The 16131-nt window shown below is 45.7% G+C and overlaps 1 protein-coding gene and 1 pseudogene across 5 annotated transcripts in view; both read right to left on the bottom strand.

Moving 5' to 3' along the window:
* DYM (dymeclin) overlaps positions 1-16131 on the bottom strand; it is a 374546-nt gene that overhangs the window by 291935 nt on the left and 66480 nt on the right. For all 5 annotated transcript variants that reach the window (XM_051851233.2, XM_002713527.5, XM_070050191.1 and 2 more), the window contains one exon: positions 15930-16063. In XM_051851233.2, the coding sequence (XP_051707193.1) occupies positions 15930-16063 (134 nt within the window). The remainder of the gene's footprint in view (positions 1-15929; positions 16064-16131) is intronic.
* On the bottom strand, positions 10004-15923 carry LOC127492288 (pre-mRNA-splicing factor SYF2 pseudogene; annotated as a pseudogene).

Raw genomic sequence — 16131 nt, 5'->3', positions numbered from 1 at the left:
TATGGCCTGGGAAAGCAGAAGATGACTCAAGTCCTTGAGCCCCTGCACCCACGTGGGAGACCCGGAAGAAGCTCCTAGCTCCTGGCTTCGGATCAGTTCAGCTCTTGTCATTGTGGCCAATTGGGGAGTGAACCAGTGGATGGAAGACCTCTCTCTCGCTCTCGCTCTGTTTCTCCTTCTCTCTGTGTAACTCTGACTTTCAAATAAATAACTAAATATTTTTTTTAAAGTTACAACAGCTTAAATAAATAAAATGTGATATATACACATAATGGAACATTATTCAGTCATAAAAAAAAATGAAGTCCTGTCATTTGCAGCAAAATGGATGGAACTGAAGGCTACCATGTTGAGAGAAATAATCCAGACACAGAAAGACAGATGCTGCATGTTCTCCCTCATGTGGGAGCTAAAAAAGGCTCCATGGGAACACCAGATAGTGATTATTAGAGGCTGGGAGGGGTGGGCAAGGACAGAAGGAGTTTGGATAATGGGGACCATACCAATCAGACAGAATAAGTTCCTAGTGTTACAAAGCATTGCGGGGAGACCACAGGTCCCAATAACCTAGTAAATATACAAGCACATGGAAGACAGAAGCTCTGAGGCCCCAGTCACAAAGCAATGTCAAGGAAAGGGAAAGGCTCACTACTGTTTTGATCAGTGTCCATCGTATGCATGTATTAAATGTCACACTGCAGCTCATAATTATTGTGAAGACACTCATGCATTTCTCACAGTAAATAAAATCTTGAAAGTCATGAAATTCATAGATCTATGTTGTCAACTGAGGTTCCCTGAGCAGAGGACTGTGCAGAGATTCAGTGTGTTCACTGTATTATGAAGTTTACAACCCAAGAGTTTCTCTTTTTAAGATTTTTTCTTTAATTTGAAAGGCAGAGTGAATGAGAGAGAGAGAGAAAGAGAGAGCAAGTGAGTGCGAGCGAGCGAGAGTGCACGCTTCCATCCAAATGCCCACAAACAACCCAGACTGGGTGGGGCTGAAGCCTGAAGCCAGAAACTCAATCCGTCTCCCAAGCAAGCTGCAGGGACTCCAGTACCTGAGCCATCATCTGCTCCCTCCCAGGTGCACATCAGCAGGAAGCTGGATGAGAAGTGGAGTAGCCAGGACTTGAACCAGGCGCTACAACAGGGCATGTGGGCACCCCAAGCAGTGACTCAGCCACTATACCAAATGCCCACCCTTCTCTCTAAGAGAGAACATTTCTTTTATGAATTGCTCTCAGTTTTAAATTATTCCAATAGCTTCAAATATTTTACTATTTTAAATCTTAGCTCCTGTGTGAACAGCAAGCATTCCCTGAGCACTCTACCCTCTGAGAGGCATCTTGCTGAGCCCCTCACACAAACCCTGACTGTAACTCTTAAAGAGCAGGTGTGATTGTGATCATTGCTTTACAGATGAGAGATCAAAGCTCAGAGGTTAGCTTACTTACGTAAGCAGCAGAGTCCACATTTAACTTAAATCACACTCTCGAAGGAAAACAGAAAAGGAAAAAATGCTTACAAATTTTTTTTTACAATTTATTCATTTATTTGAAAGAGAAAGGGAGACACAGAGAGAGAGAGAGAGAGAGAGAGAGAGATCGATCTTCCATCTGCTGGTTCACTCCTCAGATGGCCTCAATGGCCAGGACTGTGCCAAGCCAAAGCCAGGAGGCAGAATCTTCATCTGGGTCTCCCACATGGTGGACAGCAGGGGCCTAAACACTTGGGTCATCTTCCACTGCTTTTTCCAGGCCACTTATAGGGATCTGGATTAGAAGTGGAGCATCTGGGACTTGAACTGGCATCTGGGACTCAAATGTTGACATTGCAGGTGGCGATTTGATCTGCTACAACAAAATGCCTGCCCCTACAAATTATTTTTTTTTAAAGATTTATTTATTTACGTGGCTGGTGCTGTGGTGCAGTGGGTTAATGCCCTGGCCTGAAGTGCCAGCATCTCATATGGGCGTCAGTTCTAGTCCTGGCTGCTCCACTTCCAGTCCAGCTCTCTGCTCTGGCCTGGGATAGCAGTAGAAGATGGCCCAAGGCCTTGGGCCCCTGCACCCACATGGGGTGGCTTCAGATCTGCACAGCTCCGGCCATTGTGGCCAACTGGGGAGTGAACCAGAGGATGGAAGACCCTCCCACCTCTGCCTCTCCTCTTTATGTGTAACTCTTTCAAATAAATGAATAAATCTTTTTTTAAAAAAAGATTTAAAAAAATTTTTTTAAAAAGATTTATTTATTTACTTGAAAGTCAAAGTTACAGAGAGGCAGAGAGAAAGAGAGAGAGAAAGAAAGGAGAGAGATTAGTCTTCCCTCCAGGTGTTTACTCCCCAGTTGGCCGCAATGGCTGGAGCTGAGCCAATCCGAAGCCAGGAGCCAGGCGCTTTCTCCAGGTATCCCACGTGGGTGTAAAGGCCCAAGGACTTGGGCCATCTTCTACTGCTTTCCCAGGCCATAGCAGAGAGCTGGATCATAGCGGAGAGTGGAGCAGCTGGGACTCGAACCGGCACCCATATAGGGTGCCAGCACTACAGGCATTGGCTTTTTCCACTATGCCACAGCGCCGGCCCCAACAAATTATTTTTAAACAACGGCTCTATCCAGAGGAAAAACTCTGTCAATCAATCCATTTTTCATGGAACACTCTGAATACAAAAATCCCTGGTGAGTTCCATGAGCCAGATTAGGAGACAGATCCTAAGTCACATCATATGAGCTTACACACCAGATGAAGTACTACACACTCACCAACACACAAGGGAAGTCCTTAACTTCTCAAGTACCCAAAGCAGAAACCATCTAACCCAATGAATAAATATAAACCACCTTGCCATTGTTATAGAGAACAAGGTCACTGAAATTTCAATCCTATCCCTGCACCACTTCCCTGGGGCCTTTGAACTTCACTAAAGGAAGGAGCAAGGATGGACAACATCTGTTTCTAATCATCTATACCCAAGACTAAGCTGCCGTGCCCGTGTGTTCCACTGGGCACCTATCTGGTACCAGTGCTGAGCCATCACTCTTGTTTTTACCTCAGAGCAAAGCAGAGGATAGGAAAATCCTGTGGGAATCAAATGTTCTCCATCACAGTAGGAGGGGAAGGGAAGAGGGAGAAAAAAGAAGTTTTTAAATAATTTTTAAAAAGCACTCACTGATCATTGGAAAACAAAGTTGGCAACCAGAAAAAAAGACACAGGTCACTTAAATCAGGTTCATGCAGTTATTAAAACGAATGTTGAATGACAGAGGACAAATGGTAGTGGTTCTCTTTGCATTCAGAAAGTCAAACTGCCAGTTTCTCGATGCTACCCAAAATTACTCTGCTCCAAACACACACATGAAAGATTGAACCACAAGCAGAGCTCTGCTCCACAGCATCCAAAAAGTTCCAAAGCTGAGTGCCTCAAAGTGGAAGACACAGAGCTAAATTTCATTTATGAAAACTTGTATTCAAAAAACAAAGACTACAATGTTGCCATGTTTAATTCTGAAGCTAATATTGGAATTATTCTAAAACACTAAAAATCAAGCTTCTCATTAGCGAAATCAAAGGCCTCTATAAATTAATCGTATGGGAGGAGCAAATGGACTCATCTCAGAACAAAATTGATCTACATTTCAATCCACTACAAGGAGTTCCAAGCATATTTCATAGACCACCCCAGTAAAATCAGCACTAATTAATTCTGGTTGCCTGCTACTATTGTGGGATAATATAGTTTACCAGGTTTGATAATAAACTGTGTGAATGAGTAAAGTCAAGTTGATTTTGTCCCTTTGAAAACATAAAGGAAAAAAAGGGGGGAGAAATATAAAATGACAGCCCCTCTGTAGGACTACAAAACAACTCTGGAGCTCCTGATGGCACTCTGCTTACCCACGAAGACAGGTGTCAAGTCTCACATGTTAAGTATTTTAAAGGAATAAATTCAGGCTTGCTTTCCACCCTGAGTCACTCTGTTCTGTTATTGCTTCATTTTCTGCATCATTTGCCAATCTGTAGCTAAAGAGTTAAATTGTTTAATTTTATATTAAGATAAAAATAAGACAAAAGCCACACAGCCACTCACTGCACAATTTCAGGGCGACCTTCTGAGCTGCAGCCTGCCCGAGGCCCAGGGACTGCTTCCAGCAGAGAAGAGGCCGATGGAAGTGAGGGCCATGGGAGCCCAGGCACCTCGGCCAGCTGAAAAAACCCCGGCGAGTTTCAGAGGATTTACCTCCACGGGAGTTTAGCAGAATGAATACACTACAGATTTTGAAGGTAATTCCAAAGAAAGCGTTTCTAAAAGGGTTTAAGCCAGAGGAGAATGGAAAGGAAATTGGTTGTGTTACAGAGGCACAACTACAATTAGGGATTTTTTCAATCTATTCCCACAAATTTCCTCCTACATGAATTTTTTTTTTCTTTCTTGGATCTCTTACAGTCAGCTGCTTTTTCAAGTGTTTGGAAGTCTGGCTCTCTGTGTACCTCCACGGCGAGGCCAGCACTGCTGGGAAGCGTGGCGTGCACACGGGGCCTGCCACGGGCTGGGTCCCATGGAAGGTTTCGGGCTTGCACTGAGGACGCAAAAATGGACGTGGCCTTCTGTGCTTGGGTTCATGTTTTTCTAGAAGAGCCTCCCCTGATCTCCCAGTGGTAAAGGGAACAGGGCAGTAAGACCCTGCCAGGATGCCAGCAGCCACATCAAGATGCTGCCTCTCTCTGTCCCCTCTGTCGCCTTTTCCCTCAGGCCTATGCCCACTGTGTCTGACAGCTGGGAAGCCTCTGGGCTCAACCCGGGTGGAGAGCAGATCTCTGGCATCCAGCTGGGGGCCCACAGGGATCCCCCACTGCCACGTGCAGGGCCAGGAAGCTCAGCACCCAGTGCACCTTGAAGTCTGCGCTCAGAAACATCGGCGCTTCCAGCACCCAAGTCTTTCCAGGCTCTGGGCCGAGAATCAGCTTCGTTTTCTGGAGTTTTCCAGCCATGAAGGCATTTAGCTTTCAGCTTCCCCTGATCAGTTAAGCTCATTATTACTCAGTTTTCCAACTTCCAAAATGTTTTTAACATCATGTTCCCCTCTCCTTCTCTCTAACCTAATGAGGTCATGACTTTTTAAAAGGTCCCTTGACCACTATTTTATTGGGGTTTGGGGAGACAGCAAAGAAACAGAGCTGGTTAATCCACAACGCTTCAGAGCGAGGCCTACAAAGTAATTTCTACACGTAAGCTCACACTGAGCGATTTCATCAAGGAAATCCAGTGAGGCCAGTCTTCCTACCCTGTTCCAGCTCCTGGTGTCTTCCTCCCCCATACGCCTTGTCCCCTGGCTCTTAGCAGATGGGCCTCCTCCTCCCCTCAGCACCACTGAGCTGCCCGCTCCAGCAGGTGGCGCCCTCGGAAAGCCTGCACTGCCTCTCCAAGCTCTGCACCCCAAGCCTTCCTTCAGCAGTTTTCCCTTTTGTGGCTTCTGTCTTCAGGGCCTCCATCTCCAATGGTTTCCTCCCTCATTTAAAAAATAAACAAACAAAAAATACTTACGAAGCAAATAACTGCCTTTCCCTGGCAGCAGACGGGGAACCACGAACCCAATGAGCTCTCCTCTACAAAACAACTACTTCTTGGCTAAAGCAACACCTTGTAGAGCATTGATGGGTTTCCAGAAAGGAAAAGAAATCTCCAAGGACCCCAACACCATAACCAAAAACAGCAACCACAAGCAAACAAACTGACCTGAATCAGAGTAAATCCAGAGTCAACCACGGAGTAGCAAGCTCACCTGACGGCAGCAGGACATGGAGGACAGAAACCTGCTACTGGGAGACCACATCTTCGGCTGGCAAGGAGGGGAAACTGAACCTCAGGCTCCACACTAAACCAAGAGCCACAGGAGGAGGTCAACATGTCACCAGGCGGGGCGAGCCCTAGATTCCTTCCAAAGCAAATGCTAATCCCTCCCCAGATGCAGGGTCTCAGATCAAGACCAAACAGTCAGGAGCCAGCACTGTGGCATAGTGGGTAAAGTTGCCGCCTGCGGCGCCAGCATCCCATATGGGCACTGGTTCTACTCCTGGCTGCTCTACTTCCGATCCAGCACTCTGCTGTGGCCTGGGAAAGCAGTAGAAGGTGGTCCAGGTCCTTGGGCCCCTGCAGCCACATGGGAGACCAGGAAGAAGCTCCTAGCTCCTGGCTTTGGATCAGCTCAGCTCCAGCCATTGCAGCCATCTCGGGAGTGAACCAGCAGATGGAACACCTCTCTCTCTCTCTCTCTCTCTCTGCCTCTGCCTCTGCCTCTGCCTCTCTGTAACTCTGCCTTTCAAATACATAAATAAGTAAAATCTTTAAAAAAGATCAAACATAGTCACATCACCAAACGCATAAGGAAACAAGGCATTACACGTGTTTGCAAAAACAAGCAACAATTTAGACCCCTAAGGATTTAAAATATTGTACTGAGCTGAGCATTTGGTATAGCAGTTAACCAGCAGCTGGGACATCCAGGTTCCACATCAAGTGCCTGGGTTCAAGTCCTGGCTCTGCTCCCAATCCCAGCTTCCTGTTCATGCACACTCTGGGAGGCAGCAGTGACGGCTCCAGTGGTTGAGACCCGGATTGAGTTCTCAGCTCCTGGCTTCAGCACAGCCCAGCCCCAGACATTGCAGAAACTCTGGGAATAAACCACGGAGTGGCAGCTCTGTGTCTCAAACAAAAATTTAAAAATCACATTTTAAAAAAAATTAATTTATGACACACAAAATATGAAATAAATATCATTATTACTTTGGCAAGAAAAGGATATAATACCAAGGTAGAGGAAGAAAGCTCACCTCGAAGGCAAAAGGAAAATGGGAACAATTTCGTAGTACTTCAGTTTTGCCTAGGGCTGACTTTGTCCCTTCTGACTAATTCTCAAAAGGCACAGAATGGAGGAGCTATCCTCACAAAATGACAGAAATTCTAGCAACCTGGTACCACATCACACATAGCCTATGGGAAATGTTCAAATACAAAATCCTCCCAAATTTAGATTATAAAATGAGGGCTTCCTGATACTCACATTACTCTCAAAAAGACTGATTCACTGAAAATGCCAGCGATATCCATGTGATCACAGCAGTATTACCATGGATTGGAAAAAAGACAAAACGCTGCATGCGATAATAAGCCAGCATACCTGAGATGCCTCGCAGACTTTGCTCAATTGTTTGCAGATGGTCCTTGATTTCTGCAGCTTCAACCTTCAAACAATCTGCACTACTGGGCATCACCCATCATTAAACAGTCTTCCACATGCCTAGTTCAGCTGGTAAATGGATGCTTCCAACAGAAGTAGCAGAGTGAGGTTCCACTCTTTCCCATTCAGCAGCATTTAGGTAACTGTTTATTTCATTGTATTTTATAAATTGTAAAAAGAAACTGGTTGGAGCTGGAGCTGTGGCATAGCAGGTAAAGCTACCACCTGCAGTGCCGGCATCACATATGGGCGCCGGTTTGAGTTCTGGCTGCTGCACTTCCGATCCAGCTCTCTGCTATGGCCTGGGAAAGCAGTAGAAGATGGCCCAAGTCCTTGGGCCCCTGCACCCACGTGGAAGACCCGGAAGGAGCTCCTGGCTCCTGGCTTTGGATCAGCACAGCTCTGGCCATTGTGGCCATTTGGGAAGTGAACCAACGGATGGAAGATGTCTCTCTCTCTCTCTCTCTCTCTCTGCCTCTGCCTCTGCCTCTCTGTAACTCTGCCTTTCAAATAAATAAATAAATCTTAAAAGAAAAAAAAGAAGTTGGTAGCAAACATATAAAGGGCTTAAACCAACGATAAGTAGAAATGTCAAACTGACATACAGAAAGGGAGCAGTCAGGGCAAGGAGGAGGCGCTGAGGTCACCAGCTCCTCCCTACAACCTTAACTCCACCCAAAGCTTCCTGTTTATCTCTGCGGCAGAGAACTGCTATCTCTGCAAGGCCGCCACCCAGAACAGGCACCAGCGGACAATCCTCAACATGGCCGCTGGCTACATCCCCATAATGATGGACAGCCTATTTGGGTATCATTGTAACAGAATTATCACCGCTGACATACCTAATCCCATCATGTACCTGACACCGAGACACTTCTAAGACTTCCAAAAGAGGGGGGGGGGGAGAGGGAATACTCAACAATACTCAAATCCCACCCAAAAACACCACTCGCTATGAATACTGAATTAAACTCCACCCCAGGCAGCATATCCTAAGCCCTGAACCTCTCTGGGCTCAGCTCTGGACACTAATAAACCTTATTCCTCTGTAAACTCTTCTTATGTCTCATCCTGGAATTCTTGCAACAGAGACAAGAACATGAACCCAACTGTATGACAACAAAACATGAAAGACTAAGATGCAAATAACTACAGGTGCCTAAACGGCAAGTCTTTATCCTTAAACCATATTCACTGGACTTAAGGTGATGGACCAGCAGCAGGCACAATTATAAATGAAAAGAACGACATCAAAGAGCCTGTATGAAATCCTGAATTGTCACTCCACACTGAAGGGGACCGTCTGTCAGCATCCAGACAGAATCACCAATCATCAGACTACACAAAGGGCTACTGCAGTGTGACAACCAGCTTCACAATGTGGCCTATGGTTGAAAAAGATGTCATTTTACTCTATCCTTACATCGGGTCACCTTGGATGTGCAACAGAAAACCACACTTCTTAACCTTGGCTAATAGTGAGGGATGTGAGGCAGAGGGGGCATTCTGAGAGGATGTCTGGCCCCCAAATAAATACAGTGCAACTGTCCAAGTGCATCACCCTACTTAATGTTAAGCAATGGAAATTTTATATTAAAATAAACATTATATGTGATAGGATAAAATATGCATACTTTTTAGTGCATAATACAACGTTAGTGTTGCATTTGCAGATGTTGGTTGGACTATGTTCCGAGGCCCCATGGGGGTAAATACTCACTCCATTCTTGCTGCTAGAATTCCCCAGCAAGATGTGCAGCTCACCAAATTATGTAGTTGATACTGTTTGGTAGCACGGACATGAAGGCTAGCATTAACAAAACTAACACACACAAGAAATAATTCTCAGGGCCGGCGCTGTGGCACAGTAGGTTAATCCTCTACCTGTGGCACCAGCATTCCATATGGGCACTGGTTCTAGTCCTGGCTACTCCTATTCTGATCCAGCTCTCTGCTGTGGCTGGGAAAGCAGAGGAAGATGGCCCAAGTGCTTTGGCCCCTGCATCCAAGTAGGAAACCTGGAAGAAGCTCCTGGCTTCAGACTGGCCCAGCTCCAGCTGTTGTAGCCATTTGGGGAGTGAACCCGCTGATGGAAGACCCTTCTCTCCGTCTCTCCCGCTCACTGACTATAACTCTACCTTTCAAATAGATAAATAAAATCTTTAAAAAAGAAAGGAAAAGGCAAAAAAGGAAGGTGCTCTCAAAGATCCAAGAATGGAGACTGTACTCTTGGTACAAGTGTTGAAAGAAAGAAAGAATTCTCAGCAAAATCTTGACCTGTTTAAACAACAGTGTATATTTCACAAATATAAAAGGCTAATTATCAAGATAGCAAATTAACCACACAATCATCTTTAAAACTCTATAAAAAGTACAAGCTCTGAGCCGGCGCTGCGGCTCACTAGGCTAATCCTCTGCCTTGCGGCGCCGGCACACAGGGTTCTAGTCCCGGTCGGGGCGCCGGATTCTGTCCCGGTTGCCCCTCTTCCAGGCAAGCTCTCTGCTGTGGCCAGGGAGTGCAGTGGAGGATGGCCCAAGTGCTTGGGCCCTGCACCCCATGGGAGACCAGGATAAGTACCTGGCTCCTGCCATCGAATCAGCGTGGTGCGCCGGCCGCAGCGCACCGGCCGCGGCAGCCATTGGAGGGTGAACCAACGGCAAAAAGGAAGACCTTTCTCTCTCTCTCTCTCTCTCTCACTGTCCACTCTGCCTGTCAAAAAAAAAAAAAAAAAAAAAAAAAAAAAAAAAAAAAGTACAAGCTCTGAAAGTCAATGCTCAGTGAAAATCAACTGTGAGTGATGACAGAGGGGTCTGAAGATAGTCAAATTAAGTCCACATAATTCTCACCAGCATTCCCTTCAAGAATAAACAAACAGTTCTTAACATTCAAGTCATCAAACTTCTACAGGATTTCTCAAATGTCAATTTAATTCATTTTCTCAAAATCCTTACTTAAGTCCATGGCTGTAACGTACCGTTACATGGTGTGTTAGAGAACATAACAGTTGATGCAGAAAGAGGACCAAGTCTAGCAGAAAACCGAGCTCTGTTCAGAAGTAACTCGGGTTTCAATTAAGATCCCTTTCCTTCTTAGTGGTCCAGAAAAAGACAGGAGATGCATTTTGCCTGTGACACCAGTTTAGGGGAAAAACAGAAGCAATCCTGGCTTTTTCAGTGCCATTAATCAAATCTGGAGTAAAAAGACCTTTTATGATGAAAGCAAGTTTTGGTGAGACGATAAATGCTCATTCTCTCAACACGCAGGATGTTCCGTGCACTTCCTGTGCCGCATCGCCCTCTCCTAAAGCCGCCTCACAGACCTCCAGTGCCACGCGGGTGCATTCCTCCTCAGAACCCGAGAGGTGCGGCAGGACTGCTCCACGGTGGCCACCAGAGCTCACAGAGGGAACAAGCGGCTACAGGGAGCCAGCGAGCACGGCCCCTCAGAAGCAACCAGGCATTTCCATTAAAAGGAAACAAACAGCAGCACCCACATAACCTACGAAGGGGCAAAGGCGTGTCCCCCAACCCACCCCCACACACAGAGAAGATGCTCTTTGTCATTTTACCCATTTTTTAAAAAATTGTTATTATTTTATCTGAAAGGCACAGAGACAGAGATATCTTCCATGTGCTGGTTCACTCCCCAAATACCTGCAATAGCCAAAGTTGGACCAGGCCAAATCTAGAAGCCAGAAACTCAATCTGGGTTTGTCATAGAGGAGGCAGGAATCCAACTAATTGAGCCATCGTGTGCTGCCTGCCACAGGGTGCAGTGGCGGGAAGCTAGAACCAGGAGTGGGGCCAGGACTCAAATCCAGGCTCTCTAAATGGGATTTGGATGTCCCCAGCAGTGTCTTAACTGCTAGGCCAAAGGCTCACCTCTTATCCTCTCATTGCAGGAACCCATTGAAATTTAACCTTTTGCTTGTTTGTTTGTTTAAGAAAAAGCATTGATTTCTAAGTGCTGAGTGGGAAGGCATAGACTAGGCTCTGGTTTCAAAGCAAACTCAATTTGGTGGCAGAAATTTTCACACCATTGTCAAGTTTATAAAAACAGCTCTTGAAGGGATTAAACAGCTGTTCCTCTTTCCAAATTCTATTTAATTTCAGCAGTGTACTTCTATAGAACCTTTCAGCTTTCTTGCGAATTTGGCATTTCTCTCATTAATGCAGTCAAATCTACATCATCGTTATAAGGATGCCTCCGCGTGTGTTTGTCTCGCGGTTCAATTCGCTTTGCCAGCTCGGTGACCATCCTGTTGATCTCTGTAGAGGGCATGTGTGTGCCTTGCAGAAGACTGTTGGATGTCGGGAAAAGCTCTTCTCCATGCTTCTCCCTCAGTCTCTCATACGTGTCCATGTCAGGTTTGATCTGCTAGGGTCAACCTGTGATACTGGCGTAGCTGGGCGTCAGCATAGTCTGAAAATGCAGGATGGGGGTTTTCCTCTTTTTCCTCCCATCTTTCTGCATCCTCTGCGCTGGTCTCCAGCAGCTTCATTTCTCAGAGTCTTTCCCTCTGGCTGCACATTCCTCTTTCTTTTCTTCTTCCTGAAGTTTCCATTCCAAACGAGCTTTCTTGGCTTCCCAGTTTGCCAGTAACTTAAGTCTTTTATCTTCTTCCACAACTTCCTGGTGATTTAATTTACGAGCTTCATTCTGAACTTTAGCCACAGCTGCCATCACAACCTTTCTCTCCAGTTTAACCTTTTTTCTAACAGCATCAAAGAGTATTTTACTATCTATCTGCCCACACACAGTTAATGGGGTAGCAATTCATACCAACTCAAAACTAGAACTGGGTAAAACAATGAATTTTCCATGAAATGCATTTTCTAGAGCAGAATGGGTAATAAAACATAAGTAAACCAAAATAAATAAAAAACATAAAGTAAACAAAACTGCTAAATCAATGTTAACACACATGTTTTATTCAGTAATAATACCACAGTTCAAATGATCACATGTTAGCCATGAAATAAAGATAACAGATTTAAAGGAAGCATAGAATATATTTAGCCTCCTTGCAACAAGTCAGCTACATCATTTGTTTGGAGAGAAACTTTAGAATGCTTGAAAAAACAAACAATTCTGGCATTTTTCATTGGGCACACTCTCAGGGATGAAACTCAAAGATAAACTCAGCCCACGGTAGCCCAGCATCGCTCGAGAGAAAGATTTTCCCCAGAAATTTAAGATTGCTCATATTTTGTTAAAATACAAACTAGATGTGGCTCATCTATCTGCATATTTAGGAGCCACACATATGTAAATTCTGGCAAATTCTATTCAGTCTACAAACTTCACACTAAGGCAAAAGAACAACTCTTGCCTGGGGAGGGCCCTGCACACCCTGCTCACAGCCCTGCTCGAGAGCTCCTGGCCCGTGGTATTTGCCACCTTCCAGTTTTGGCACAACCTGCAGAAGCACTCAGTGGTATCCTGACCTCACAGAAATGGAAGGAGCCAGTGTCCTTAGACATCTACCTACAAAACGGCCACCCAGCTGCCAACCACAGAAGGACCCTAAACTGAGACAGCGAAAGTCACATCTCCAAGTTTGAGTCAAGAAGCACACCCTTCTCTAATTCACTAGGAACAAGCGTGGAGAAAGAGATCACAGTGAATCAGAAACTGATATTCTATTTCTCCAAAACCATTTCATGATCTTTACAGAGGCCATAAGGAACCTTGTAAAGCACGCCTAATGTGTCCAGTGGTATAGGCAGGAAATTTCTCTACTATCACACAAAGGCATCTCGGGAAAAGTGCACGCGGTCAAGCTAACCATTCTGGGGCCAGTGTTGCGGCACAGCAGGTTAAGCCCCTGCCTGGGATACCAGCATCCCACAGGAGCACCAGCTGCGCCACTTCTGACCCAGTTCCCTGCCAACGCACTTGAAAAAGCAGTGGAAGATGGCCCAAATACTTAGGTACCTGACACCTAAATGGGAGACCAGATGGAGTTCCTGGCTCCTGGCTTCAGCCTGGTCCAGCCTCAGCCATTTTAGCCATTTGGGAGTGAACTAGGGGATGGAAGATCTCTTTTGTTCTGTGTTTCTCCCTCTCTATATCTTTCAAATAAATAAATAATCTTTTAAAAAGAAAAAGAAGTTAACTATTTTGTTGTACTCCATCTTTTCATTGTTTGAAATGTGACATAGTCACCTCATGCCCTGATATCTTTAAATAATAACCATGGTTTTAAGAAATACTTGACTGAATAAAAGGTTAACTTTCCTCCCTCCCCGCAACATTGTTAATAAAAATCCTAGAACTGGCCGGGCCGCGGCTCACTAGGCTAATCCTCCGCCTTGCGGCACTGGCACACAGGGTTCTAGTCCCGGTCGGGGCACCGGATTCTGTCCCGGTTGCCCCTCTTCCAGGCCAGCTCTCTGCTATGGCCAGGGAGTGCAATGGAGGATGGCCCAGGTGCTTGGGCCCTGCACCCCATGGGAGAGCAGGAGAAGCACCTGGCTCCTGGCTTCGGTTCAGCGTGATGTGCCGGCCATAGTGCACCGGCCGTGGCGGCCATTGGAGGGTGAACCAACGGCAAAAAAGAAGACCTTTCTCTCTGTCTCTCTCTCACTGTCCACTCTGCCTGTCAAAAAAAAAAAAAAAAAAAAATCCTAGAACTGTTGAAATATTTCACAAGTGGATATGGCTGAAGTGAAAAATCAGTAGTACACTGTGATCCGGGCCTGGACGGACAGAAGTATTTCATGGGCTCATTTCCCTGTCAACATCTGACTTTGACATTTAAATGCCAGTGCCGGCATCACAGTGGAGAGAGAATTACTCCAAGGTACATGAAAGGAAGTGTGATAAATGTATGAAAAGCCACACAGCACACAGGCCTCAATTAAAAACGCAGACATCGGAATTCTCCCAACACCACCCTCCCGGGAACTGGCAACACTGGACTCGGAGCCGCCCGTGTGGCCTGGCAGCCTGATCAGGCACAGGTGCGTTCTGAGGACAGGACTCAATAAACTGAGAAGCAACAGCCTCAGCCATGGAAGGGACACCAGCACGAAGGAGGTGCGAGCTCGGCATTCCTCATACTTCACCATTTGTTAGTAGTCCGAGGAGGCCATTCTACTTTCCAGACTATCAGTTTTAGTGCCAAGAAACGAAACAAGACTTTGATCAGGGAAGCTACTGACAAAAAGGAATGGAAAAAATCAAACACACTTCGGGGCCGGCACTGTGGTGCAGCGGGTTAAAGCCCCAACCTGCACCGCCGGCATCCCTTATGGGCACCTGTTCTTGTCCCAGCTGCTCCGTTTCCAATCCAGCTCCCTGCTAATGTGCCTGGGAAAGTCGCGGAGGATGGCCCAAGTGTTTGGGCCCCTGCACCCACATGGGAGACCTGGAAGAAGCAGCTGGCTTCAGATTGGCTCACCTAGAGCATTGCAGCTATCTGGGGAGGGAACCAGCAGATGGACGACCTCTCTCAATCTCTGTCTCTGCTTCTCTCTATAACTCTTTCAAATGATAAAATAAATCTTTACACACACACACACACACACACCCCTCAGTAATGTCAGGATCCTCAGAGACGGGAGACCCACTTTAGCGTCATACAACTGTCCTTGACAATGCTATTTCTGACCAAGCTGCCACTGAGACTCACACTGAGTAGCCACACTGAGACTCAGAGGCTGTTCACCCTGGGAAAAGAGCATTAGGTGTACCTGTATTTCTGATTTGCAGTCTTCCTTAATCGCCCTAAGACACAGCGTTAGGAGCCCAGGTCCCACATCAGACATCAGGCTGCTGGGGTCCAACACCTGGCTCCAGCTCCTGATTACAGCCTCCTGCTAATGCAGACCCTGGGAGCCAGCAGTGATGGCTCAAACAGGTTCCCCCTACTCATATGGAAGACCTGGATTGAGTTCCCTCCCACCTTTGCTATGCCCGCCCTACCCACAGCTCTTGCAGGCATCTGAAGAGTGACTCAGCAGATGGGAGCACTCACTCACTCTCGTGCTGTGTCTCACATAAATAAATAATAAATAATATGTTGCCTATTAATTATGTTTCAAATCAACACCTCAGGGCCCATGTTATGTTATAACAGGTTGGGCCACTGCCTGCAATGCCAGGATCCCATATGGGTGTCGATTCAAGTCCCAGCTGCTCCACTTTGGATCCAGTTCCCATCTAATGCGCGCGGCAAAACAGTGGAAGGTGGCTCAAGTCCTTGGGTGCCTGCATCCACATGGGAGACCCAGATGAAGTTCCTGGATCCTGACTTCAGCCTGACCCAGTCCTGGCTGTTGTGGTCATCTTGGGAGTGAACCAGTGAATGGAGATCTTTCTCTCTCTCTACCTCTCCTCTCTCAAATTTTGCCTTTCAAATAAATTAAATCTTTTTTAAAAAAAATTTAAAAATTAACATCTATTTTCTAAAAGAAAGAAAGACTTGTGAATTTTATTTTTATTTTACTCCTTTCTTCTTAGATATGCATGGAAGTCAAAATAAATAAAAGCATGAATCCAACTGGCTTTCTTATCAAAAAAGAAAAGAAAAATCTCATTTAAATTATACAGGAAAAGAAAAATAGACAGTGTCAGGTCATTTAAGAAAATGAAAATCATGAGATGAAAACTGAAATTTCAAAATTATATTTTTATCCTAATATATTGCACATGCTAGACCCAAAACATCTTCAAAGGCAATACTTACTGTAACTGCCAGGAGATTTTTCTTCATAAGTAAAATGAAGTTGTAATTCCTCCTCTGACATTTCACAGATGAACACTTTCAGCAAACAGCAAATAATAAACAGGGCATTGTGGGTCTGCCAAATGAAGATGTGGCTGGAAAGGAAGGCCCAAGGTCACTGAGGAAGCGCTGGTCAGTCACAGGTGTCATCAGTTTATTTCCA

Source organism: Oryctolagus cuniculus, chromosome 10, assembly GCF_964237555.1.
Source record: "Oryctolagus cuniculus chromosome 10, mOryCun1.1, whole genome shotgun sequence".
Classification (NCBI taxonomy): domain Eukaryota; kingdom Metazoa; phylum Chordata; class Mammalia; order Lagomorpha; family Leporidae; genus Oryctolagus; species Oryctolagus cuniculus.
Note: the sequence above shows the minus strand (reverse complement) of the source record. Positions and strands in the feature narration are given on the sequence as shown.